The sequence below is a fragment of the Sorex fumeus genome, unplaced genomic scaffold (assembly GCF_029834395.1).
Source record: "Sorex fumeus unplaced genomic scaffold, SorFum_2.1 ptg000047l, whole genome shotgun sequence".
In the NCBI taxonomy this organism is placed as follows: Eukaryota; Metazoa; Chordata; class Mammalia; order Eulipotyphla; family Soricidae; genus Sorex; species Sorex fumeus.
Window position 1 is genome coordinate 5,800,191 of NW_026606104.1, and position 27,945 is coordinate 5,828,135.

At 51.5% G+C, this 27,945-nt stretch overlaps 1 protein-coding gene across 1 annotated transcript; it reads left to right on the plus strand.

The window, feature by feature from the left end:
• PRCC (proline rich mitotic checkpoint control factor) lies at positions 1-27,945 on the plus strand. Its single transcript, XM_056122846.1, has 7 exons — positions 1-731; positions 11,929-11,976; positions 15,267-15,833; positions 19,522-19,617; positions 21,720-21,863; positions 25,692-25,757; positions 27,526-27,945. Exons 1-7 carry the CDS (start codon positions 261-263, stop codon positions 27,610-27,612), a joined length of 1,479 nt encoding a protein of 492 aa, XP_055978821.1. The 5' UTR covers positions 1-260; the 3' UTR covers positions 27,613-27,945.

Consider the following 27,945-nt stretch of genomic DNA (forward strand, 5'->3'; position numbering starts at 1 on the left):
GACGAGGAGGCGGAGTGACTCGGCGGCCATTAGCTGCGTGTAGTTGTGCTGGACTAGGAGCTTAAGTGAAGAGGAAAGCCTTACTTGGTGGAAATCACCCGTTTCCATGGGCTTCTGCCGGGGCTAACCCCAGAGCACGGAGAAGGCGGGCTTTTCGGTTTCCCGGCCTGCCGGGTGGCGGGGCCCACTAGGCCTCCGGGCATCCCCGGCCTCAAATAGGCCTGTCTGCCGGCAAGGGCGCCCCAAAGGCGGGAGGCGCCATGTCGCTGGTTGCTTACGCCAGCAGCGAGGAGAGTGAGCCGGATGAGGCTGAGCCCGAGCCGGAGGAGGAGGAGGAGGCGGCGGCCCCGACATCTGGGCACACTTTGGGGGGCCTGTTCGCGTCTCTTCCTGCACCCAAGGGCCCGGCTTTGCTACCCCCGCCTCCCCAGATGATGGCCCCCGCCTTCCCCCCGCCGCTGTTGCTGCCCCCTCCCTCCGGAGACCCCCGGCTCCAGCCTCCTCCCCCGTTGCCCTTCGGCCTGGGAGGTTTCCCCCCGCCTCCCGGCGTGAGCCCTGTGGAAGCGGCGGGGGTCGGGGAGGGCTTGGGGCGGGGGCTGCCTGCGCCCCGCGGCCCCGGCCTCAGCCTGCCCCCCCCTGTCGGCGGTGCCGGGCCCCCTCTGGGGCTCCCCAAGCCAAAGAAGAGGACCGAGCCCGTGAAGATCGCGGCGCCGGAACTGCATAAGGGGGATGTGAGTATCGGGGCGGGGGGCTCCCCAAACTGTCCATCGGGCCTGGGCGCAGCGCTCGGAGGGGCTTCCGGAGGTTCCTGGGCGCCCTCCTGGGGACGCCTCGTTTGCTTCCAGAGCTTTCGGATTTCCGACACGGGGCACCCGTGAACCGGACACCCGCGCGGCCACGTTGGGACTTGTGGGGCTCGTGCCCCAGCGGAGCCCCTAGATGCTGGAGTCGCCTGCAGCGACCTGGCGCCGACACCCAGCCCAGGGGCGCCTGCACCTGCGTCCCCTTGCAGGCGGCGTCCCCCCCCCCCCCCCCTCCACCCCCCACCCCAAGACGCGGGGCGGGGGGCTCGGGCCCGGGGCGGGGAGCAGGCGTGTGGGAGCCCCGTCGGCAGACGCTGGCTCCGCGGTGGGCCGACCGACCCCCAAGAAGCCCCGAGCTCGGTGTTCGGAGTCAGAGCCTGGCATCGTGGCAGACCCGCGGCGAGGGCTCTGGGGACGGCAGCTGTGAACTGTGAAGCCTGGGGCAGGAAGTGTGCTGGGGACCGCCGGGCTTGATTCTGGAAAGCTGGCCCATTGGTCACCCGCAAGAAGCAGCTCCCTGCCCTGCCCTGCCCTGCCCTGCCCTCCGTGTGAAATGCCCAGAGAGGGACTTGGACATGGCTCTGCACTTCTGCCCTCTGCGACTCCCTGCACCTCCCCTAATGTCTCGTCTCTCACCTAGATCAAGTTTTCATTCAGAGGACTTGTTCTCACGCAGAACTTCCTCGCCTGCTTTATTTTACCTTTCTTGTTTGCAGTGACGGGAATCAAACCCAGGGCCTTTCGAGCCTTCCTGTTGAAACGACAGCTTCCCTGGCCTCGTCGATAAGTGTAATGGGAAGGCGCTTACGTTGCACCTGGCTGACCCAGGCTCAACCCGGTACCACATAGTGACCACCCTCTCAGCTCTCCCTGCAGTGATCCCTGCGCACAGAGCCAGGAGTAAGCCCTAAGCACCACCATGTGGGACCCCCAAATCAAAAAAGTGCCGCTTCCTGTCAGCCTCCCCATCTACCTTCTTTGATTTCGTTTTTCCCCTTATGTAAGATAGGATGTAGTTCATCGCCTCTTGTCTGGTATCCAGTTCCATGAAGACTGGCTCGTTTGTTTTATTCATTGTGCTGGCCCTAGTTCTTTCTTTTCCTCTCTCTCATTCTTTTGGTTCACACCTGGCACTGCTTAGAACTTACTCCTGGCTCTGTGCTCAAAGATCACTCCTGTAGGGCTCAGGGAACCTTAGATGGTACTGTGGATGAAACCTTTAGCATTTCTGGCCCTTACCCTAGTTGTTATTTTTCTTCTCCTTTTTATTTTTGGACCACACCTGACTGTGCTCAGGGATCGCACCTGGCAGGATTGGGCCACCATATGGGGTTCCAGGGACTGAACCTGGGTCGGCTGCATGCAAGGCAAGTGCCTTCCTAGCTGTACTATCTTTCTGGCTCCTGATATTAATTTAAGACACTACGTAGAATAGTTAAAAGTATTATGTACTGAAGAGTTTTGCCTGGGTGTCTTCTGAGGGAAGGAACCTGAGTGCATGTGGATTCTTGGAGGAAAGTTCCCAAATTTTCCTCACAATACTAATTTCACTGTCCTCTTCCAAACTGTCCTCCATACCATCATCCCCCTTTCATCAGGTGAGAAATGATATCTCACATGAGTCTTATCATTTCTAAGTCTGGGATCAAAAAAACTTTTCTCTTGCTGCTCGGAGATATGTTTTGGCCTTGATATAACCTGTAAGAATGAAAGTTCTAAACAAGGAGCTGGAAAGAGAGTACAGTAGTTAAGGAGCTTGCCTTCCATGCAGCCAACTCGGCTTGACTATCTGGTACACATATGGTCCCCAAGTCCCACCAGGTGTGATCCCGGAGCACCACCAGGTTTGGCCCCAAAACAAAAAATTCGAAGTGAGATCGAGCTCATTTCCTCAGGATTCTCTTAGTCCCAAACTAGATCTGAGCCTAATTGTTTTGTCAGGGAAGATGGTGCTGAGTCAGCCTGCCTTCTTCCTCAGTGAAAGGTGCCTGTTTTGAAGGTCGCTTTAAAGTTGCTAGTAGAGGTGGTAGAATCTTCCATGCAGGCTGGCTGAAGTGGCCGAAAGCCCTGTGGATTTCTCCTCTGTCCCTCCTTTGTAAGTATCATTCACTGAAGTCCTGAGATGAACTACAAAGTGGATTATTAAAATAAAGCCTAATCTTAACTCTCAGCTGGTTCAGTTTCCCATTTTTGTTCTGGTTCAAGTTGGTAATTTTCTCTGAACACATAATACCCTGGGCGATGTAACGTAAGAAAAATGGTCAGTGGAAGTAGGTGCCCTTCATCATTAAAGTGATTGTGTTTCCTCCATTTCCCCTGGTTCTTGCGCTAAGTAGGCCTTTAGCTCCTACAACATTTTTGAGGACCGAATCATCAGTTAAATTCCTTAACTAATTTTCTTTTTTCTTTTTTTTCTTTTGGTGCCACACTTGGCGATGCTCAGGGATTACTCCTGGCTCTGGTGCTGCACTCAGGAATCACTCCTGGCAGTGCATGGGGGACCATATGGGAATGCTGGGGATCGAACCCGGGTGGGCCACATGCAAGGCAAGAACCCTACCCTCTGTACTATCGTTCTGGCCCTCCTTAACTGTCTGTGGAGTATTCGGTGCTGAGGCAGAAACTACTCACCCTGCACTCTTAGTCCTTTGTTCGTTTGGTATCGGCTGCTGCTCTGCCCTTTTCATAGACCCTGCCCTAAGGGACTTCTGGGTTGTTGGAGGAGACAGCCCACAGAATAGATTTCATTCTAGCCAGCGAGGAACCAGGAGCGAATTGGGGCCATGGAAGGAGCCTGTCAGCACGCATTCAACCAGCAGCTAGGGAGATGATGTCCAAACAGATCAGAACTGACAGGAGGCCAGAGCCACCAGGACGGAGTGCAGAGCAGAGAGCAGCAGAGTGCATTTTTTGGGGAGTTCATGGTGGGCAGAGGAAGATGTGAAGGACCTGGAAAAGAGACCAGATGTTTAGGGCCTTGGTGCCCTGCTGAGGCCTTTGGTCATAAATCTGGGGGCACAATGGAGGAAGGCTTCTCTGATCACAGGATGAAAGGCCTGGGGGGAGGGAGCAAGATTCAGATGAGAGATGATCGTAGTGTGGGTAAGGAAGCAGCAGAGGGCGGACACAGCTGGAGGAAGCAGGTGTGTTTTGCAGGGGGTTACCAGACTGTTCATTAACGGGGAAGATTCCAGAAGGCCTGGTGGGCTCAGGCAGCTGGGAGGTGGTGCCCTTTCTATAGGCCCCTAGATTGAGCAGGTGGAAGCTTGATTTGATTGGATGGGTCTCCACCATTAGGTCAGTGCTGGCTAGTGTTAATTTTGTTTTTAGGTCACATCCAGTGAGGCTTAGGTGGTTGCTGCAGGCTTTGTACTCAGGGATCACTCCTGGCAATGCTTGAGGAACTGTTTGGGATGTTGGGGATCAAGCCCAAGTTCGCCATAAGGAAGACAGCTGCCCTACCCACTGTACCATCTCCAGCCCTGTTCCAGCTAGTTTAAAGGGTGGTATGTCCTAAATAGACAGGAACATGCAAAAGTTCCTGAAATTAGGAACTGAAGGGCTGCTGGGAGCCTATGCTCCTGGCACTGGTCTGTGGATACAGACCAATGTCCACTGCTTACCCTTGGGTACAGGTGAGGGTGACCTGCAACTGTGATTGATTTATTTTATTTATTTATTTTTTGGTTTGTAGCTCATACCCAGTGGTGTTCGGGGCTTACTCCTGGCTCTGTGCTCAGGGATCTTTCCTGACAGGGCTTGGGGGGACCATATGGGATGCTGTGGACTAGGCCTAGGTTCTACCCCCTGCAAAGCAAACACCGTACCTCAGTACTATGGATGCAGCCCTAGTGATTTTTTTGTTATCATTTTAAGCAGTTTAAATTGAACTATCATCCTGTCATCCTAGTCCCAACTCTGGTTTTCTCTGAGAGACAGGATTGGTTTGATTTGGGTCAGCACCTCCCTGAGCTGCAGGCAGGGGGCGGGCAGTACCAGATTCTCTCCAGGGCTCCTCATGACATCAGCCTGCTTCTGTCTTTGCTGAGGAATTAGGAACATCCATAAAACACACGCCCTCCTCTGGGCCCTTACTTCCACCCATGCTGTTTCCAAATATTGATCATTTGTTGATTTCATGAAATTAGGGGATGCAGACTTCTAAAATGAGAACACAGTGGGCCAAAGCTAGAAGAAATGTGTTCGGTGGGGATTTTCTGTATAGAATATGAGTTCTAGAGTAAACAGAAGGTTGGGCTATCTGTGTGAGTGTTGCTTGGGCTTTCAGAGCATTTACATTAGAGTGGACATTTGAAGTTGTGAGGCCAGACTGTCTTAGAAATGAGTAGTTTCAGGACCAGAGATATAGCCCCGTGGTAGAGCATTTGCCTTGCATATGGAACCTCGTGGTTGGACACCCAGCACCACAAACCAACCAACCCAAACTGATTTGGGTCATTTCTGTTAAACTTTACAGTGGGCTGCAGTAGATTTAATTAAGATTTTTCGTGTGTGTGTGTGTGTGTGTGTGTGTGTGTTAATCCTGCCTGGGACATTGTACCAGGGTCAGTCACATGCAAAGCAAGCACCTTAACCTCTGTACTTCCTTAGTTAAGGTCTTTTTGGTTTGTTTTGGGGCCATACCTGACGGTGCTCCAGGCTTACTCTTGGCTTTGTGCTCTGGGGTCACTCCTGCGGGCTCGGTACCATGTGGAGTGCTGGAGATTGAACCAAAGCCAGCTGTGTGCAAGGCAAGCACCCTTAACCACTGCAATGTTTTTTTAGCATTCTTTTTACTAAGTTTTTTTGTTTGCTTTTGGGCTACACCTGGCTCTGCACTCAGGGATCATTCTTGGCGGGTTTTGGGGGACCATGTGCAGTGTTGGGGGTCAAACCTGGGTTGGCCATGTAGGAGAGAAACGTGTTACCCGCTGTACTGTTATTCCAGCTCTGCTAAGTTTTAACCCTACATACAAAGGGGAAGGAAGAAACGTACCCCATTCTCAGGCTCCAACTCAGCATCTGTCTCTCTCAGACATATACTAAGGTGATCCCATGAAGTCTCCATTGTTTACAGTCGAAATAGTGATCAGGTAGTGTGTCCAAAACCACAGTATTGGGAGTAGCAGAGAAGTGTTTGAAACTAGGTATCTTTTGGTGTGTCAGGGCCTCCTAAAAATGGTGATCAGAAATAGAAACGCACAGCGATGCGCTGAAGAGGGCAATAAGGGAGAGAAAATGCTGTCCCAGCTGAAAAGGGGTAAGCAGAAGCTACTGGAGGAGACCAGGGATCAGAGTTGATGAATCTGACTAATTGGGGTACAGCAGAGGCTGGGTAGTGATTAGAATTCAGAGCCTGCAGGGTTTATTTTTTGGGGGGGGGGAGGTTGGTCTGCTCTGGGCCTTTATTTCCTCCTTGGCTCTTGGCCCTGCAGCTAGTGATTGCTTTTTGGAGAGGGAGACTGGGAAGATAAGAGGCTGCCATGGGGAATGAGGCACTGAGAGATTAGCAGATCCCACTGGGCCTGGCTTAATGGAAAATGTCTGTTTCCGTTCTTGCTCAGCAGTCTCGGGGGGTGTGTCTTGTCACTGCTGGCAGCTGCTGCAGAGAGGACAGTGGTGGCTATCGAGGCTCTTGGGCTCTTGAAGAAGCAATGCTTGATTCTTTTTCCTTTTTGTCATACTCAGTGGTGCTCAGAGGCAGCTCCCGTTTTTATGCTTTGGGGTTGCTTCTTGCAGTTCTTGGGAGATCTCATGGTGCTGGGAATCATTCCCCGTGATCCTTCCTGCAAAGCCTGTGTTACAGCCCTTTGAGTTATTTCTCTGTTATATTTCATTACTATTATTTGGGGGCTCAGGGCTGCTCTTGGCTCTGTGCTCAAGAGTGATCAGGGGAACTGGAGCAATAGTACAGTAGGTAGGGCATTTGCTTTGCACGCGGCCAACCCGGGTTTGATTCCCAGCATTCCATATGATCCCCTGAACACTGCCAGGAGTAATTCCTGAGTGCAGGGCCAGGACTAACCCCTGAGTATCGCCGGGTTATATGACCCAAAAAGCAAAAAAAAAAAAAGTGATTAGGGAATCATGGTGCTGGGATCCGCGCATGCCAGGCAAGTGCCTTAACCCCTGTACTATACTATCTGGCTCCTAAACACTTTATCCTTTTTTGTTTGTGTTTGGGTTGCACTTGACAACCTAGCTCCTGCTTTTGGCTGTGTTCAGGAATCATTTCTGGTGGTGCCTGGGGGACCCTATATGGTGCCAAGGATGGAAACTGGGTTGGCTGTGTGTGAGGCAAGCACCTCCCCCCTGTACCAACTCTCTGGCCCCCAGCACTTTATTCTTGAGAGAAAACCAGTTTGTGCCTCTAGGTCTGAGTACCTGCTTCTGAGCTCAGCAATCTCCAGCCTTGTTCTCCCGGGGGCACAGCCCCACTCAGACCCATGGTCACTGGGAGTTGACTCCTCAGTCTCTTGAGAAAAAAGCTGCGTAGTCTTTTGAAAAGTTAGAATTTTTACCCTCTATACCCAGCTCTGCTTGGGGATCACTCTTGGCTGGGCTTTGGGCAGACCCTGTGGGGTTCTGGGTATCAAAATTCTGTTGACTCCATGCACAGTAAGGTCTCTACCTGCTGTACTGTCCAGCCCCACATTAGTTAGAATGAACAGGCTCTTGAAGTTTCATTGCAAGATGGACATGGAAAACAGGGACTCGGGTTTTCCTGAGTGGCCCAGGGGTTAGCGTCTCAGGGTCCAGCACAGAGGACCAGATGAACTTTGTGGGCTGCACACATACAATGGGATATTGTCCCATTGCTTTCAGAGGAGGGAAATTCTGGTATGTGAAACAACAGGAATGATGCTTGGAAGATTTAAACTAAGGGAAATAAGCCAGAATCAAAAAGGGTATATAATGCTGGGCCTCACTACATGCCATGCCAGAGTAGGTGAATTCCTAGAGAGAAAGAGATAGTCTTGCACACAGCCAACCTGGGTTCAATCCCTGGCCCTGTATAAAATCTCCCTGCCCTGCCAGGAGCAATCTGTAAGTAAGCACCAAGCACTGTCCTGATGTGGTTCAATTAGGGGGTGGGGGTAGGGGAAGGGAGAAAGATTCCAGTCCTGAAGGAAGGTGAATGGGAAGTGATTGTTGAATAGGTTCAAACATTGCTCTGGGGCAGTAGTACTCCAATAGTGGTGAGTCAAGTTCTCCAACTTTGAGTGTGCCAATGACCCTGAATTGCATGCTTTGAAATGGCAGCTTTGGGGCTGGAGCAGTAGTACAGCGGGGAGTGCCTTGCACTTGGCTGGCCAACTGAGGTTTGATCCCTGGCATCTCATGGTTCCCCCAAGCACCACCAGGAGTAACCCCTGAGCATCGCTTGGGTGTGACCCAAAAAGACCAAAAAAAAAAGTTTTTTTCTATCCGTTTTACCACAAATTAAAGGGGAAAAACCCTGATATGGCTTCTGTGCTCATGCTGTCTGAGTTCAGTACTGTGCCTGAGAAGCCCATTGCTTCTGGCAGTGCCTTATGGGAGCTGAAAGGAATCTTCCCAGACAGTGACTCTTTCCCTCTGACTCCCCTCCAGAATGACTGGAGGGTTTAGGGTACAGCATTAAGCATCTGATAATTTTTTTTTCCCCCCTGGCAAGGGAATTTTGGTTACACCTTGCACTGCTCATCACAGGTGGATATTCCCTTCAGCTCTGTTGCCCCAGCAGACAATGCTCGAGCCCCAGTTCCTAGAGCCTTTCCAGGGAGCTTCTTGAACCCTGCTTTTGTTACTTGAACCAATCAAAACTTCTTTTTGTTCATGACGTGTTTGAGTAATTGCTTGGCGAGCCTCTGTGCCCCATTAAGTTTCCAGTTGGGCTCCCCTCCCACATGTCCAGAAGTGCTTTGAGTGGCATCCTGGACCCTTCCTGTTGTGAGTTCCTATTTCCAGCCTCTTCTAGCAGGGCTGGCTCTCAGGGCCGAAGGGAGGTCCCCGTTCTGTCCCCCCACCTTCTCCCAGTCCCCTGCCTTGTCTTCCCCTCAAATAGTGACAATTTCTCGTAGCCCTGATTTCCAGCTTTCAGGTCAAGATTTATTTGTCTTTCCTCAGAGGGGAATAGTCATGACCTAAAGGTTAAGGGACTCAATACTTTTTTTGGGGGGGGGAGGTTGTGGGGTGGTGTCACACGTGCCCAGTACTGGTTGCCATATAAGGTTGAGGATCAAACCCATAGTTCTCACTGGCGAAGCATGTGTGCCAGGTCTTTGTGCAATCTCCCCTGACCTCTGCACAAAATACTTCTTGGTGTGGTGGTGAGGGTACTTCCCCCAATGATGACTCTGAACTCAGGAATCACTCCTGATTGTACTTGAGGGACTGTGTGAGATGCTGGAGATTGACCCCAGATTAGCTGTGTGCAAGGCAAGCACCTTATCTGCTGTACTATCTCTCTGGCCCCATCTGCATATGTTTTTGGTTTGATTTTGGGCCATACCCTGTGGTGCTCAGGCTGGCTCTGCTCTCAGGAATCTCCTGGTGGGCTCCGGAGACTACATGGGTTGCCCGGGATCGAATCTGGGTCAGCTGTGTGCAAGGCAAGTGCCTTACCCACTGTACCCTTTTGCTCTTTATCAGCAGTTTTTGAGCATCTTATTTTAGATTCTGTTTCAGTGTGTCTGTCCTATTTAGAGTCTATCCTGCGATGATTTATAGTGAGGTTCAGAAAATTTGTATAAGATATTGAGGGAATGATGAGTGAGGAGTCTGAGTAGAACTCCAAACCCAGAAGTAATAAGGTGGGGTTTTTTTTTTTTTTGCTAATATGTTTTTAAACGTTAAACTTGGGTTGTCAGTTTAATGGAAACGCTCTGTGATATTTTAAAGAGAAATTGAATTCTCCAACCACAGCTGATCTGGCCTCCAGCTCCATTAGCTGGGGGGACAGGCTACTTTCACTTTGACAGTAGCCACTTTTTGTTTGCCAGGGATCTAAAAAAAAATTAGGATATGTTTGTGTGATTTTATAAATGTAATCATCCTTAACAGGGATAGAATGTGCTTCTTTTCAGATTGTTTCCCTGGGGGAAGTTTAAATGTACCTGGGGGTGTGATACAGCCCTGCCCCAGTGAGCCAGTTCTCTGCTCTCCTGAAAGGGGGAAGTTGAGGGGGGAGGGGGGAGTTAAAGATAAGGGAGCCCTGTGGCTGTGAGCATTTGGATCCCTGAAAAAGGTCAAAAATATTTTGATGCTTGGAACTTAACTTTTTTTCTTCTGTTGAATTGGACAATCTGGCAGGGGTGATACATTGGACCATACACTGTGATGCTCAGGGGCTATTCCTGGCTCTGTGTTCAGGAGTGATCTTTGGTAGTGCCTGGGGGAACCATATGCTAGTGAGAGGGGTTAGCTGCATGCAGAGCCAGCACCTTTTAATCCCTGTGCTCTCTCTCTCTCTCTCTCTCTGGGATGAGGAGATTAATTCTTAATGTTTCTATAGAACTTTAGTGTATCTATCTAGGGGCAGGAGTGATAGTACTGCAGGTAGGGTGCTTGCCTTTTACGTGGCCAACTAGGGTTCGAACCCTGTCATCCCGTATGGTCCCCTCCTAGTAGTGATCCCAGAGCACAGAATCAGGAGTAAGCCCCTGAGCACTGCCTTGTGTGGCCTCAAAACAAAAAGTTTTAGTTTATCATATCTGTGTTTGGGCAGATAGTAGCTCATGTAGCCTTCAGAGTATCAGAATGACATGGATTGCTATCATTTCCACCTTCAGGTGGGGAGGAATTGCAGGCATAGCCCCCAGATCTTGCTGGGGAGCCCCCTAAACCAAACACAAATTATACCTGCCTTGTAGTTTATGAATTAAAGGAAAAATTGAATCCTTTTCCCTACATATTGGTAGTAGATTATCCTTTTCTATACTGTCTTTCCCTTGGCCCCATATTAAGTACCAAGACAGATCCTTGTGTTTTTGTTTTTGGAACCACACTTGGTGAGGTGATACTCAGGCTTATTCCTTGCTTTGCACTCAGGGATCACGTATTGTGGGCTCTGGGGACCATATAAGGTGCCGGGGATTGAACCCTGATTGGCTATACGCAAAGCAAGTACCCTACCTGCTGTGCTATCGCTCCAGCCCCACTAGTCATATTTTTGTTTGTTTGGGGTGCCACGCCTGGTGATGCTCAGGGCTGACTCCTGGTGGTACTTGGGGAACCGTAATTGGTGCCAGGGATCAAACTGGCTTGTCTGTATGTGAGGCAAGTGCCTTATCCCCTGTGCTATGTCTCCAGTCCCTTGCATTGTCTTTTTTTTCTAGATGCTCAAACCTATGTCCCCTAGACAAGATGGAAATACTTTAACTTCTGGATTTTGGGCTTGACTTTTCAAAGTAAATCATTAATTCTTACTATTCGTACGTGCTTTGCAGCATCCTGATAATAGAAGATGGTGTTGCATTGGGATTGAGTGACGCTCAGTGTGAGAGCTGGTGTTGCAGACAGTCATGATGACTCAGAGGGGTGACACAGCTGACATCCTGTGTTCCCCAAGTTCTCACCATCATCGTTTGCTTCTTTCTTCTGGACACGGGCAGCTCTGTCTGGCAGACAATAGATCATACTTGGAGAGGGAATGGATTTCTCCAATGACTTTGACCTTTAATGCCTCATAGAAGAGTAGTTAACACACCACTTAATCCCACTGGACCTCCCCTAGCCCTGTGGTTATGTCCTCTTTATAAGTGGTTTGAGAAGTGAAGCTGAGATTGGGGAAGATTGTGGGCCAAAACCCATTCATCTTTGAGTGGACAGATTTATAGGAAAAAGAATGGGGAGTGCTTTTTTCTTTTCACTGAAGACAAAGCGAGAGGAAATAGTCTACATTTAAGTACTAGGTGTGAGTGCAAGGAGGACTGTATAGTGGATTTTGGGGGCAGGGTGATAAGTGACCAGAGGAGCTCACGGCAGCTGTTTGTGGGGGCCATGATGGGTGCTTGTGTGGAGGTGGAGCTCAGACAGTGGCCACCGCTGTCCACCCCTTTTTTGTGTATGAGTGTATGTTCATTGGAGTGTTTGTGCCCTTGTCCTCCAACTAAAACCTTACGTCCTTTTCTTTTTCTCTTAGTCAGATTCTGAGGAAGATGAGCCCACAAAGAAGAAAACTGTCCTTCAGGTAAGTCTGGCACTATCTAGAAACCCTTTCTGCTCCTCCCAGGTGCTCCCTGAGAGGGAGAGCGTTGGATGGGCAGTGGTTTCTCAGCAGGCTCAGAGCCACGAAGGTGTTTGTTTGAGCGCTGACTCTGTGGGTGTGTGGGTTTGCCTTCCTGGGTAGTGTCGGGCCTGGTGCTTCTCTGCCCTCCCTCACTGTTCCCCAGCTCCCTCCCGGGGAGGCCAGGCAGTGAGATGAATCGGAACTCAATTTGGTTCATTGCATTTCAGGTCAAAGGACCATTTAGGAAGGAATAAATGATTGATCAAAATGTTAGGGAACATGTGTCTTGGAAAGTTTTTAGTCTTTTTGTTTTGTTTTGGGGTCACACCCAGCAGTGCTCAGGACTTACTCCTGGCGCTTCACTTAGGTTTTATTCCTGGCAGTGCTGGGGGACCATAAAGGGTCTCAGGGATCAAATTTGAGTTAGTTGCATGCAAGATCAGTGCGTTACCCACTGTTCTGTCCCTTTCTTGCCCTAAAAGTTTTACATTCCCTGTAGCATTTTTGTTCTTTGTTTTGTGTTTTGGCCACACCCAGTGGTTATTCCTGGCTCTGCACTCATGGATCATTCCTGGCAGTGCTTGGGAGACCATATGGGATGCTGGGGATCCAGCCTGGATCGGCTATATGCAAGGTAAATGCTCCAGCCCCTCCCCATCACATTTTGAAAACTGCAAAATAAGCATTTCACTAGCACTTTCTGTGATACCGTTCAGAGCGTTGGATTGATTTAATCCTTTATTCAATGCCTAAGTCATAGTGACATTATTATCTTTTTTTTAATTGGGGGGTGTCCCACACCTGGTAGTGCTGGGGTTGGGGCCTATTCCTGGCTCTGCTCAGGAGTGACCCCTGGCGGTGCCATATCCTACCATATTCTGTGTAGGTGCCTTGCCTCTGTCCCAGCTCTCTGGCCCCTTTTACCTCTGTTACACATGAATGAACCGAGAGTGTTATCTGGGTTGAAGAGGAGAGCAGGGCCAGCCTTGGGCGGTCTGCCCTGCCGTCTGCTGCCTCCACCCCTGCCCAGTGCCTTCATTCTGGCTCCTAGGCAGTGTGTCCTGGTCTGCTGTGTGTCTGGGAGCCATGCTCCCTGATTTCCCACTCAGCGTCTCTGGAAGAGCAGCACCGACCCAGAGTCCTGGGATTCAGGCTGAAACTGCCCCTTCCTCTGGCTCTGAGCATGTCTCTCCCACTACCGGGAGGCTTTAACTTTCCCCTAACTGGGAAAGCTAGGCAGTGGCCAGAGTGAACCGTGTCCTGTTGGAATGGTGATTAGTGGGACAGTGGGAGGAGCTGATACAGGGAGACCGAATGTGGCCAGTGGTTCTTTTGGCAGAATGGCTTCCCAGAGAAGGTACCTGACACCTGAGAAGGGTGGGCACTGCTCAGAGGCCCGGAGGGTTAAGAGCCCATGATCAGAGAGGAATGGGGCTGGGCGCTGGGCTCTTAGGACTGGTCTGGATAGAGCTGGATGGAGCTTTGCAAAGGGATGTGGCAGTGACCTCCAGTGTCAGTACACGCTGTGTCAGCTGAGGACATGCTCCACCCAGCCCTGCAGCATCTGGTTCTGGAGAGTCTGAGCCTCTGGCTCTGCAGAGACCAATCCTGTGGATGTGGACAGCCAGCCCAGGAGCCCATTTTCCGGGTCAGAATTCTGCCGGACCCGCTGGACTCAGAAGATTTTTTTGTTTTGTTTTGAGCCACATCTGGTGGTGTGTTCAGGACTTAACTCCTGACTCTGTGCTCAGGTCTGGTGGGACTCAGATGACCCATGGCATTGCCGGGGATCAGACTTGGGTTTGCTGTGTGCAGGGCAAGTGTCCCACCTGTTGTACTAATCCTTGGCAGACTCAGAAGTCTTCTTTTGTTTATTCGTTTTTTTGCCACATGCAAGGCAAACACCCTACCTGCTGTATTATTGCTTCGGCCCCAGGACTCAGAAGTCTTATTCTATTCATTGGGCATCCCTTGTCTGCATGTACCTGTACTGCACCTGTACTGCAGGCACATGGGGGTCTTGCTCCATTTCTTCCCCACCCCACCCTCAGGCACACCTGGATTTGCTAGGAATCACTCAGGGATCACTCCTGGCGGGCTAGGGGAACCCTCTGGGATGCCGGGGATTGAACCCAGGTTGACTGTGCAAGACAAATACCTCCCTGTGTATTATCACCCCAACCCCTTCCATTCTCTTTTTTTCAAAGTGGCACCTCCCACAGCCCTCCAGATAGGTCAAGTGACAAGTGACCCTTAAACGTTCTTAAAGCAGAGTTGGAGAGCCATTTGTTATTTGTTTTGTTTTTTGGTTTTGGGATCACACCTGATAATGCTCAGGGTCTTTTTCCCGAGCCCTGTACCTGGGAATGGCTTCTGGAAAATGCCAGGAGAGGACCATGCAGTGCTGGGAATTGAGCTGGAACTCATGCATGTAATGCCTGTGTGCCAACCCACTGAACTCCTTCTGGCCCTTAAGGATTTTCAGTTTTTGTTGTTTTGTTATTATTTTCTATGCTCAGGGATCACTCCTGGCAGGCTCAGGGGACCATCTCAGGTGCTGGGAATTGAACCCAGGTCAGCTGTGCCCTACCCACTGTACTAGCTCTGGCCCCAGGTTCTTTTCAGTTTTGAGTTATTGGGGAGGAATCCTAGGACACAGAGCACACGCTCTGCCCCTGAGTGACATCCTGGGGTGAATTTGAGAAACTTCCAGACTGTAGGATTTGAATGGGCTCTGCTGATTTGAAAAGTAAAATGTGAAATGTTGAAGTTAATTTTGTATAAACCTGCCCAGCATGCCCCAATTGTGGGGCTTTCCTGAGGCAGGGCGGGAATGTGGGACAACGTGAGAGTGTCACTCTTCACGTCGCCTTATTCTGGACTGAGACGCCATCCCACAGAAGCCCAGAGTTCCTTGTAAGAGCAGTACCTTTGGGACGTGGAGAGAGGTGGAGTGATGAGCTGGACCGAGCCCTGATTTTTTGGGGAGAAAGAATATGCGTGATCAGGAGCCTGTATTTGCAAGAAACCCGAGTCCGGTGAGGATCTGTGACAGGGCAGTGGGCCGGGCAGAGGCAGCACTGCACTTAGTTTGGAGAGAGCATCGAGCAGAAGAGCCTGGTTGGGTGGCCTGAGCGGGTGCAGGTCAGAAATTAGGTGCCACCACAGAGCTTGGCGTCCATGGTACGTGTCATGGTATCTCACCTGTTGTCTTTCTTCCCTCCTCCTTCACATCCGCCTGGGCTCCTCAGGGATCCAGCGAGGGGACCGGTCTGTCTGCGTTGCTTCCCCAACCTAAAAACCTGACTGTGAAAGAGACTAACAGGTTGCTCCTGCCCCATGCCTTCTCCCGGAAACCCCCGGACGGCTCCTCGGACCTGAAGCCCCCCAGACAGGCCTCAAAGACCAAGCCCGCCTCGCTGGCCCCCGTGGTGGGGACCACCACCACCACCCCATCGCCCTCGGCCATCAAGGCTGCTGCCAAGAGCGCTGCCCTGCAGGTGACGAGGCAGATCACACAGGAGGAGGACGACAGCGATGAGGAAGTGGCCCCCGAGAACTTTTTCTCCCTCCCTGACAAGGCTGAGCCTCCTGGAGTCGAGCCATACCCTTACCCCATGCCCACTGCCCCCGAAGAGCTGCCTCCAGGCACGGAGCCGGAACCAGCCTTCCAGGACGATGCCGCCAATGCCCCCCTTGAATTCAAGATGGCAGCAGGCTCAAGTGGGGCCCCTTGGGTGCCCAAGCCTGGGGAAGACTACAGCTATAATCAGTTTTCCACATATGGCGACGCCAATGCCGCTGGTGCTTACTATCAGGTGCGTAGCAGGCCCGCGGGCAACCTGACAACCCAGGAGCATCCTTAGCCAGCGGAGATGTCCTCTGGGGCATCACTTTGGCCAAAGGAATGAGTCTTTGAGTATCTTCATCTTCCTGTAGCTTTCTAACCTCAAGACATACTTCCCACCTTTATTCTGCTCCTGTTTGGTCAATTGGGTCAATCAAGTCGCCGAAATCTTGAACTCTAATGGGTAGAACCCATGTGCCCGCTGCCTTTATTCTGAAATAGTCTCACCGTAGGAGCTGGTGGGAAGAGGGAGGGTCACAGTGGGGAAAAGTGCAGTCTCCAATTGTAGTGGAGACCCAGGGTCGCCCCCAGTCATGGATGTGAGCGAGGGGGGCGTAGACTCCTGTGGGAGTGAATCCTGAGGAGTTTCCCCGAGTGGAGAGTACTGCGAAGGGACTGTGGGCAGGGGTGGGGGCAGGAGAGGAGGAGGGGTCTGGAGACTGCACGGGTCCCTTAGATGAGGAAAGTGGGGGACCTGGTTCGCACAGTGGTTGCAAATGGGGTTAGCATGGTTTGGGGGTTGAGTCTCAGGCTGTGAGAATCTGGCCGAATTACTGAACTGGCTGTCTTGAGTTCCCAGGGCCAACTATAAAAGGGAGAACAGCAGCTTCCTTGGGGTGCAGGAAATTTCCCATTAGCCTAGGCGGTGCTTGGAACAGAGCACACGTTCAGGAAATGATTGTGGGGGCTTCTCCTTGGGCTTTTTGGGAGCACCGATCAGCTTTGTTTTGGGGTGGACGCCTGACCATGAGTGGGTTCAAAGAGCCTTCCCAGCACTCAGAGCTTCCGCCACAGGGCAGGCGTCAGGACTCAGGGACAGCTGCAGGGTGTGGCCCGACTCATCTGGGATGGTTGGCGCATGTAAGTCCCCTCCGTCCGCTCTGATGCTGTGAGTAGTGAGTGGTGGGTTAGCTTTCTGCAGGGTACAGGCAGGGACTTGGGTGGTTGGGCTCCAGGGGCACCCAGTTCAGACCAGACCTTGAAGACAGTCATTCATCCTAAATACTTGCTGCTGCACCTAGTTGTATCCTACAGACAGATCAGGAATCATATATCTTCCACTCAACATTGTTAGAAGGAAAGAGGAAGATGAGAGGAGTTTTTGTTTTGTTTTTAGGCCACACTCTGCCAGGTGCTCAGGGTTCTGGGGGCCCTACGTATAGTGCTGAGGTTTCAAACTTGAGTTGGTCACATGCAAGGCAAGTGCCTCCAGCCTAAAAGAATTTGGGTCCTGTTCTTCCCTCTTCAAAAAAACCCTATGCAGGGCTGGAGCGATAGCACAGGATAGGGCGTTTGACTTGCACGTGGCCAACCTGGGTTTGATTCCCAGCATCCAATATGGTCCCCCGAGTACCGCCAGAAGTGATTCCTGAGTGCATGAGTCAGGAGTAACCCCTGTGCATTGCTGGGTGTGATCCAAAAAGCAAAAAAAAACAAAAACCCAAAAAACAAAAACCCTATGTAAGTCTTAGGAAACAGTTGCTTTACATCTAGCAACTGAATAGCAAGTTGGAATTCTTGCGTGCAGTTTTAAACCCATAGATTCAACAGTCCTGAATAAAATACTCTCTTCTTTAACTTCTGCAACTTAGCTGTAGTGCATTGTAGATTTTTTTCCTTTTTGCTTTTGGGCCACACCTGGCTCTTCTCAGGGCTTACTCCTGGCTCCTGAGTTTAGGAATCTCTCCTAGCAGACTCAGGGGATCATATGGGGTCCCTGGGATTGAACCTGGGTGGGTCACATGCAAGGTAAGCGCCCTGCTGCTCTACATATAGGTCCTACAGGTCCCTGTAGTGTAGATTTTTTATTCTTCTAATGTAGTGCAGGGGATGGATGCCAGGGCCTCATGTGTGAGCCACGCAGTCTACCACTGGGTTACATTCTTGGCTCCGTATGGTAAATTTTTTGTCCTTCTTTGGTTTGGGGGTCACACTTGGCAATGCTCAGGACAATCCTGGCAGTGCTGCAGGTATGGGTGGGGGACCATGTGGTGCCAGACATGAACTTGGGCCTCCTGAGAGCAAAGCCTGTGCTCAGCTGGTGAGCATCTCTCTGGGCTGGAGCGATAGCACAGCGGTAGGGCGTTCGCCTTACAAGCGGCCAACATGGCCGACCCGAGTTCGATTCCTCCGCCCCTCTCGGAGAGCCCGGCAAGCTACCGAGAGTATTCTACATGCCAAACACAGTAACAGTCCATATTATAAACTTTTTTTTGCTTTGTTTTATTTTGGGACCACACCCAGTGATGCTTGGGTTTTTTTTTCTTTTTCTTTTTTTGGGTCACACTCAGCAATACTCAGGGGTTACTCCTGGCTCTGCACTCAGGAATCACTCCTGGCGGTGCTTGGGAGACCATATGGGATGCCGAGGATCGAACCCAGGTCAGCTGCGTGCAAGGCAAACGCTCTACCTGCTGTGCTATTGCTCCGGCCCGATGCTCGGGGTTTATGTCTCACCCTGCGTTCACTTCTAGTGAGGCTTGGGGAACCCTAGACATTGTCAGGGATTGAACTTTGGTCCCTGCCTCTTGAAAGGCAGGTACCTTCCCTGCTATACTACCTTTCTGGCCTCTTGAAAATTTTTGTTTTTGTTTTGGGCCACACCTGGCAATGCTCAGGCCTTATCCTTGTGGTACTCGGGGACAGTATGGGGTGACTGTGCAAGGCAAATGCTGTACCTGATGTAGTATCTCTACGCCCCACCCCCTTTAGCATTTTTTTTTTCTTTTTGGGTCACGTCTGGCGATGCTCAGGAGTTACTCCTGGCTCTGCACTCAGGAATTACTCCTGGTGGTGCTTGGAAGACTATATGGGATGCTGGGAATAGAACCTGGGACGTCCACGTGCAAGGCAAACACCCTACCCGCTGTACTATCACTCCAGCCCCACCCTTTTAAATTTTTTAATAGGAAATTTATATTATAACCACTCCAGAGTTGCATGTGATTGTTATTTAGCATTAGGCTTATTTTGGGGACCAGAGTGATAGTACAATGGGTAAGGTGCTTGCCTTGTATGCGGCTGACCTGGGTTCAATCCCTCGCATCCTAAATGGTTGCTCTGGCACTCCAGGAGTAATTCCTGAGTGCAGAGCCAGAAGTAATATCCCTAAGCATCACCAGGTGTGGTCCAAAAACAAAACCAAAAAATCTTATTTTTCTTTCTGCAGCCACATCCGGACAGCTCGTTTCTGAGTGGGCGTCGTTAGACTCCTGCCCAGAACACCTGTTGGCACGAACTTGTTTTTTTTTTCCTGCCTGTAAATTCTAGAGTGGCCTCATCATAGTTTCCATTAGAGACCCACGGCCCCCCAGCTAATAACCGGCCTTCTCCCCAAATAGCAGGGGGAATGGGCACCGTGTACTTCCTTGGGGTGTTAGGAGCTGGAGGAGCAGGACTGAGGGCACAGTGGAGGTGGGGGCAGCAGCCGAAGGGTCAGGTGCAAACTGATGCTGGCAGCCAAGTTCCTGTCCTGGGGTGCAGTTCAGAGAGGCCAGGGAGCCTGAGCTGGAAGGGGGGTAAGGAGGGGCCACTGATGCTGGGGGTGTGGGTACAGTGGGACCTCTGCCTCTGGTGCCAGCCTTTTCCTCCCTGGGGCAGGCCCCATTCTCCCCTCCACTGGTTCCTCAGTTGGTGTGTTTTTCCCTCCTTGCCTACAGGATTATTACAGTGGTGGCTACTACCCTGCCCAGGACCCGGCCCTGGTGCCCCCCCAGGAAATCGCCCCAGATGCCTCCTTCATCGATGACGAAGCAGTAAGTGACCTGCTCCAACCCGTGTATTCTGGTTGTTTTTGGTTCTCCTGGGAGAGTTTGGAGCCAGACCCAGCTTAGGGGCTTTTGTGCTTATGTGCTCTGGAGTGACCCTTGGTATGTGCGGGACCAATTGGGGTCCGCAGCAGGCAGCTGATTGTTTCTTAAGGGTTTTTGTTTTTGTTTTTTGTTTTTGGTGTTTGGGCCACAGCATCCAGTGATGCTCAGGTCTTAGCCCCGACTCTGCTCAGGAATCACTCCTTTTTTTTTTTCTTTTTGGGTCACACCTGGCGATGCACAGGGGTTACTCCTGGTTCTGCACTCAGGAATCACCCTTGGCGTGCTCAGGGGACCATATGGGATGCTGGGAATCGAACCCAGGTTGGCTGCATGCAAGGCAAACACCCTACCCGCTGTGCTATTGCTCCAGCCCCAGGGGATCACTCCTTGAGGTACCCTGTATACCCTATGTGGTGATGGGGACCCAACCAAGGTAAGTCGTACACAAGGCAAGCACCTTAGCCCTGCACGCTTAGACCTCCCCTGGCCTTTATTCTTGTCAGTCAGAGCAGCACGGTGACTGCTGTCCGATCACACTCCAGCCACCCCATCTGCAGCAGGGTGGAGAAAGGGAGAGGGGGACCTTTTTCTCTCCTCCTTGGCGACTTCCGGAACACTCCACTTGTTTCACTGGTGGACTCAGGTCCCGTGGCTGTATCTGCCTGCCAAGGGAGCCCATGAAATCGGTCTTTGAGTTGGGTGATAGATGGGCCTCACCAAAATGCAGCTGGCCTCGACATAGAACGAGACGGGGAGAATGGCTTTGGGGTGGGAAGGGACAGTTACTTCGCTGTTTCCTCAGCATCAGGAGAGGAAGGCATGACTCCCCCCACATGCAGGTAGAAAGTTGTGACCCCTCGGAAGGGAGCGCAGTGTGAGAGGGTGGGGGGCAGAGGGGGACGACCTTTGGAGTGTGGACTCTTATTTGAGAGCACTGTATTATTTTTGATGATTCTGTTGGGGTGGGGGCAGCCAGTGGTGCTCCGTGGCTGCTCCCTGCCTCAGTGCTCTGGGAAGCGCTGGACCGTCAGTGCAGGACCTAATGTGATAGGCAAGTGCTCAGCCCTGGAGCTCACTCTCTGGCCCCCCGTCTGCTTTTTGGATCCCACCTCACTCTACCTAAGACTTTCTAGGCTCTGCACTCAGGGATCACTTGGGTAGAGCTCGGAGAATCCTTTGTGGTGTTGGGGACTGAACTGGGTGACCGTGAGCAAGGCAAGCTCCTTACCCCACTGTATTCTCCATCCCCAGGCTTGGTTTGGTTTTGGTGTTTTGGTTTTTTTTTGGTACCACGCTGACTGCTCAGGAATCACTCCTTGAGTGCACAGGAGACCAAATGCAATGCCAAGGATCAAACTGGCAGGTTTTTGTTGTTGTTGCCCTGAATTCTTTGAAAATTGCGGAGACCAGAGGAATAGTACAGTGGATAAGGCACTTGCCTTGCATATGAGTGATCCAGGTTCAATCCCTAGCACTTCAGAGGGACCCCAAAGCCCTGGCAGTAGTGTTCCCTGAATGCAGAAGCCAGGAGTAAGACCTGAGCACCTCCGGCTGTGCCACAAGAACCAAAAAAAAAAAATACAAAACACTTTTTTTTTTTTTTTTTGCTTTTTGGGTCGCACCCGGCGATGCACAGGGGTTACTCCTGGCTCTGCACTCAGGAGTTACTCCTGGTGGTGCTCAGGGGACCATATGGGATGCTGGGAATCGAACCCGGGTCAGCCACATGCAAGGCAAACGCCCTACCCACTGTGCTATCTCTCCAGCCCAAAACACATTTTTTTGCTTGCTTTATGGATATCTAGAATTTACTTGTAACCTGAACACAGATTTGCACAGTGGTTCTCTGTGCTCGCTCATGTTTGGGCCCACCTCTTGGCACCCCTTTCGCCTGTCCAGGAGAACTGAGAATCAGTCTTTTGTCTGGTAGCAAGGGTGGGTAGGGAACGGAAGTGGCTGCTGTGGGCTTGGGAGTCACCAGGCTGTCCCTAAACTAAACTCTCCCAACCCCCCAATCTCCCCCCCACCCCAATTTTCCTTTGCAGTTTAAGCGGCTGCAGGGCAAGAGGAATCGAGGGCGGGAAGAGATCAACTTTGTGGAGATCAAAGGTGATGATCAGCTCAGTGGGGCCCAGCAGTGGATGACCAAGTCATTGACAGAAGAGAAAACCATGAAGTCGTTCAGCAAAGTAAGCGGAGAGAGCTTGGCCGTCCTGGGTGGCTCTGGGCAGATCTGTCCTCTTCCAGTCTGGTGGGGCCTGGCTGCTCGGTGGACAGGGCTGGAGGTTTCTGGGCCCGCTGCCATGGGCAGATGGGTAGATGGCTGAGGAGCTGCAGCTTGCCTGGCCAGCCAGTTCCCCCTCCGTTTCCTCTTGCATCCTGTGGAGCTGGGATCCACTTAGAACATCTGGGTGGGCTCGCCTGAACCCCAGCCCTGCGGGCCTCTCTGGGTTCTTCACAGGCCGTTCCTCTTTTCCTTCCTCCCTGGTGTGTTCTTGCATCAGCCGCAGTCTTTGCAAATGCTTTGCCCCTCCTGTTGCTCACTCGCACTCCTGCCACTCCGCTTCAGTCAGTGTGATGAGCGTTTGTGTACCTGGGAGCTGAGTTCCACACGTGTCCTCTTTGAGGAGCCCGCTGCAGGGGTGCAGAAGGTGGGGAAGCCCCGGACCGGAGCCCAGTACTGGACAGGCCAGGGTCAGGCCTTTAATTCCTTCTCTTCTCCCATTGTCTTTTGCTTTGTTCTCTGGCCACAGAGGGCCATCTGAGTGTGGCCGTTGGTTTTAACTGAGTGAGTGTGGGTGGTTGCACAGGACTGAGCGCAGAATTGCGGTTAGCGTGGTGGAGCTCCACGCCTGTTTCCTGGAAAGACTACTCAGGAGAGCATCTGCGAGCTGGAGGGCAAAGGTAGCATGGCCAGTAATAGCTGCTATTGTTCCCTGCTCACTGCTGGGCCGTCCGTCTTCTTCACCCAGCACTTTCAGTGCACTGTGCGTTACGCTAAGGAGTTCCAGTCTGCTCTTTGCTGGCTCTCGGCTTCTTACCACCATCTCTTTGTACTGAGCTAGATTATGTTGCGGGGGTGTTGAGGGAGGTAGACCCGGCAGTGCTAATTCCTGACTCTGTACTCAGGGATCACTTCTGTTGGGAATCGAACCCGGCTCAGCCACGTGGAAGGCAAACGCTGTCCCTGCTGCAGCCCTGAGCTGGATTCTTTTAAAGAAGAGAAAGCTCCAGTTCCCATCTTTGAAGAGTTTATAGCGTAGTTGGGAAATAGAGCTTTGAGGACACTTGAGTGTAAATGATTACACTGCAAATTGATTACATAAGTGCTGAGGAGACTCCGGAGAGGAGTTTGGGGAGTTGGGCGGGGCCAATTAAGGAGCTTCCAGTCTGAGACAACTCTGGCAGAGGACAGAAAAACCACAGAAGCAAAGCGCAGACCAATATAGACTCTGACAGTAAGTCGATTGCATCAGAGTTTGGTTAGGGGCTCAGTGCCTTGTGGGTGGGGGCTAGAGAATTTCAGAGCTGGAGCGAGGTTTTTCTTTTTGTTTTATTTTTTTATAATTGCAGGGTGACATGTTGGTCCTCATGCCATTGGGTGGGCCTTGCAGTGTTCAGGAGCCACAGGGACACAACCTGCAGTGCTTTTGTTGGGTGTTGGGGGCATGCAGTACTGGGGGCCTCAGACATGCTACTCATGTGCTCTGCCACTTGAGTCCCACCCTGGCCCCTGGAGGGCAAACGTTCACTTAAAATGAGGGAGGTGGGTGTCATCCCCCGGGGTTGTGATCCACAGCAGGAGGACTCAGGCCAGCTATCTGGGTTGACTGGGGACAGCAGATGGGAATGAAGAGAACGGTAGGGGCAGATGGGCAGGAGAGGGACTGAGAGAAAGCCTGGAGGGAGAGGAGGTGTGTGGGCCCTGGCACTTAGGCTATTGGAAGCTGTGGGCACTCGGCTGCTCTCAGATGTCAGCAAGGGCAGAGCAGGGCTTGCTGCGGGGCAGGAATACCCAAGAAACAAGACAGCCTCACCTCAGACTCTTTCCACTCTAGCGGGAATATTTGCTGGCTATTTTCGGCAAGTATTCTGAGCTTGGTTTTGTTTTTGTATTTGTTTTTGCATCATAGGTTTAATAAAAACGTTTGTTTGGGGGCCACATTGCTGGTGCTCAGGGGCTGCCCTCAGGTCTGCTTGGGGTGGGGGTGGGGGTGGTCGCTTCTGGTGGTGCTCAGGAGACCAGGTGGTTCTGGGGCTCAAACCCAGACTCTGTCATGTGCTTAGTCCTTTGAGCTGTCCCGCCAGAGGGTCCCAAAAAATGTCTTTTGAAGCACACAGACATACGCCTTCGTCTGGGATTTTGTTTGGGTATTTTTTTTGGCCACACCCGGCAGTGCTCAGGGCTTATTCCTGGCTCTGTGTCAAGGATCACTCCTGGTAGGGCTCCGGGAGCCCTTTGTGGTCCCAGGAATTAAACCTGGGTCTGCAGCTTGCAAATCTGCATCCTACCTGCTAGACTGTCTCACCAGCCTGAGATTTATATTTATATTCTCACCCCACCTCATGTGTTCCTTATTTTGTCCTCTGTCACTGTCACTGTCCTCCTGTTGTTCATCAATTTTCTCGAGCGGGCCCAGTAGCATCTCCATTGTGAGACTTTGTTGTTACTGTGTTTGGCATATCGAATACAACACGGGTAGTTTGCCAGGCTTTGCCGTGCGGGTGAGATGCTCTCAGTAGCTTGCCGGGCTCTCCGAGAGGGGCGGAGGAATCGATCTCGGGTCGGCCATGTTGGCTGCATGCAAGGCAAATGCCCTACCTACTGTGCTATCACTCCTCATGTGTTCCTTATTGTGACGACCATGGGCGGCACATATGCGGTGGCTGTGATGCCCGCCTGTGCCAGTCGTGGGGTTCACAGCACACTAGCTCATCGAGCTCTGCGCTCCTTCAGTCATTCCTGCTCACCAGAACTGGCTCTCTCAGTCGAGACACACAAGCCATGGCCATCCTCACCAAGGTCACACTTCCTGGCCATGGTGCCTGCAATCCTCTTTAGCTGCCGGGTTTGCTGGTGTTGCACCTCTGTTTCGTGGCACTGATGGGTTCCTGGCAGTGTGTGTAGCTGGGAGTTGCCTGTGGGACAGACCACTAGAGAGTTAAACTTAGGACCATGTGCCTGCAAGGTGCTCTAAGCTCCTGCACAATTCCTTTGCCCCCTCCCTCCCTTTTTGGGGGTGGTGGTGGTTAGGGTGCACCTTGTATAGCTCAGGGCTCCTGGAGTAGCTTAGTGGTCAGTGATGATGTTTCTTACAGACCATGGGGATCTGGATCTGGTGCCAGCCACATGCAAGGCACATGCCTTAATCCTTTTGACACTTGTGCTCCTTCTCTGACCCTGTTTTGGCCTTTTCACCCAAGGTTTTGCTGTCTGTGTTTTAGTTACCCACCGTCAACCAAGGCCCAGAAATATACAGCAAGATATGTGATTCCATTCATTTTGTTTTGGGGCCTCACCCAGCAGTGCTCAGGGCTTACTCCTGGCTCTGTGCTCAAGGATCACTCCTGGTGAGGCTTAGGAGACCATATGTGGTGCCAGGGATTGAACCTGAGCCACTTGTGTGCAAGGCAAGTGCCCTTCCTGCTGTGCTGTCTCTTTAGCCCCAACAATAAGATATTTGAGGAGAAACTGCATTTTCACAACTCTTATTTAGAGTTGTTTTGTTGTTTTATCGTTTATCTGCTACTGTGCTTAACATTTAAGCTCAATCACAGGTATGTATGTAGAGGAAGGAACAGTTTTATCCATCAGGTAAGTAGGGCTCAGGTATTCACTGTGGGTGCTAGAATGTACCCCGACACCTCAGGGAAGCTACTGCTTAGACACAGAAACAGCCCCGGGTGATCACCTCGCATTCAGGCTGCTGGGACAGCCTAATGGGTTTCTCATCTGGCCTGTGAGAAATGGGCTTTTCTTGCTATGTATTAATGACTGTGACTTTTTCTCCTTGCAGAGGAAAGGAGAACAGCCAACAGGCCAACAGCGGAGGAAACACCAGATCACGTATTTGATCCATCAGGTAAGGGGGCTGAGGGACCCAACAGGCAGGATCCATGTAGACCTGACAGGGGAGTTCTCCACGTGACCACTAGGGGGGGAAATGTGCCCTTCAGAATTACCTGCTTCTCTTGTTCTCAGGAGCTCTCAAAATAACCTGCTGGAAACAGCAGTCTAAAACATTCATGTGAGAAGGGAATGGAATGGTTTACCATATGTGTTATTTATTTATTTATCTTTTTTTCTTTTCTTTTTTTTTGCCATACCCGGCAGTGCTCAAGGGTTATTCCTGTCTCTGCACTCAGGAATTATTCCTGGCAGTGCTTGGGGGATCATATGGGATGCTGGGAATCAAACCCAGGTCAGCTGTTTGCAAAGCAAGTGCCTTACATGCTGTACTAACTTTCCAGCCCCACATATAGGTTTCTTAAGTAGCAAGTTTATCTGGGTTTAAAAAAAAAAATCTACTTAGGAACCGGAGAGATGACACAATGGGTAGAGTGCTTGCTTTGCACTTGGCCAACCCAAGTTCCATCCTGGGCATCCCATATGATTCCCTGAGCACCATCAGGAGTGATTCCTGAGTGCAGAGCCAGGAGTAACTCCTCAGCATGGCTGGGTGTGACCCAAAAAATAACAAAAGTCTATTTAAATAAAAAAAGTTTCCTAGCTTTTTGCCTTCTGTCAGATGAAGAGATATTGGTAGTACTCTTTTCTATTTCTTTGACACCTAATATCAGCATAGTTGATTCAAAGCTACAGATACCCAAAACTGTCTTGAGGGGCCGGGGCCAGAGGTAGGGTGTTTGCCTTGCATGCAGCTGACCTAGGTTCAATTCCCAACATCCCATATGGTGCCCCAAGCACATCCAGGAGTGCAGCCAAGAGTAACCCCTGAGCATCACTGGATGTGACCCCCTCACCCCCCGCCAAAAAAAAGAAACAAACAAACACAAAAATGTCTTGAAATTACAATGCTTTTTTTAAAATTTTTATTCCTGGGGAAATGGAAAAGCCTCGGGTGACTTGTGCAGGAGGTGAGGTGGAAGTGCCTCTTTTCTGGGGTGGTGCTTGCAGGTCTGGAGCCCTCCCGCTTACTTCATCACAGCTCAGTTTATCCTTTATACTTAGCCATGGTGTGAGAGAGACCACGGTGGGGAAGGAGGTGCTTACCTTGCACACACCCAACCCAGGTTCTATCCCTGGCACAGCACATGGTTCCTCCGAGCACCACCAGGAGTGATCCCTGAGCATCTCAGAGGTTCCACCCTGGACGCCACACGTGGCCCTTGAGCTTGACGCACTGCAGCAGCCAGTTCCACTCCAGCACCATGGGACCGGGGCAGGTGACTGAGGCCTTTCCAGAAGCCACAATCAAGCTTTCATTTGTTCCTGGCTATTTGAGTGTTTCCAATTTTGTTCTAGCAGAGGAAGGACCAGGAGGTTCTGGTTTTGGCGTCACAGTTGCCGGTGCTCAGGGGTGCTCCTACCCCAGTGCTCCACGGACCGTGTTGTGGCAGGGCGCCTGCAGGCAGAGGCAGAGTGTGCTCTGTCCCCACCCAGAACCAAGGTGGAGGCAGGATTTGCTGGAACCATTAGTTCTGCTAGGAGATACTTCTCCTTTGCTTTCTTGAGGTTTTCCCTTTCTACTTGAATCAGAGAAAATGCAGTCATTGAAGGAGTTTGCAGTTTCCCCGTCAGCTTTAAGAGGGGAAAATGATTGTAAATGGGGGAGCTGGTAGTGGCGAGAGCCCAGTCTGACCCGTGTCTGTCCCTTCTCCCCACCACAGGCCAAGGAGCGGGAGCTGGAGCTGAAGAACACCTGGTCGGAGAACAAGCTCAGCCGCCGGCAGACCCAAGCCAAGTATGGATTCTAGGCCCAAGCCGCTCGCTCCCAGGACCCCCGCAGCCCGGGCCAGCTGCTCCTCTGGGACCCCAGCTGCTCCGAGCCCAGGAACTCTCCCTGAGGACCCAGCCCTCGCCTCTGCGAGAACGAATATATTTGATAGATTTTTTCTTAACAAATGTTAGAACATCCGGCTCCTTCCTGTCCGGGAGCTTGCAGGGACTGGGGATGAGCCTCACAGCAGTGTCCCTCCGAGGGGAAGTGAGACTCTGCTCCCCGGCGATGAAATGTTGAACCCTTCCCTCTGCCTCTGATTTTTTTTTTTAAACCAGGGATGTCTGTTGAAATAAAATATTCAGCCTGA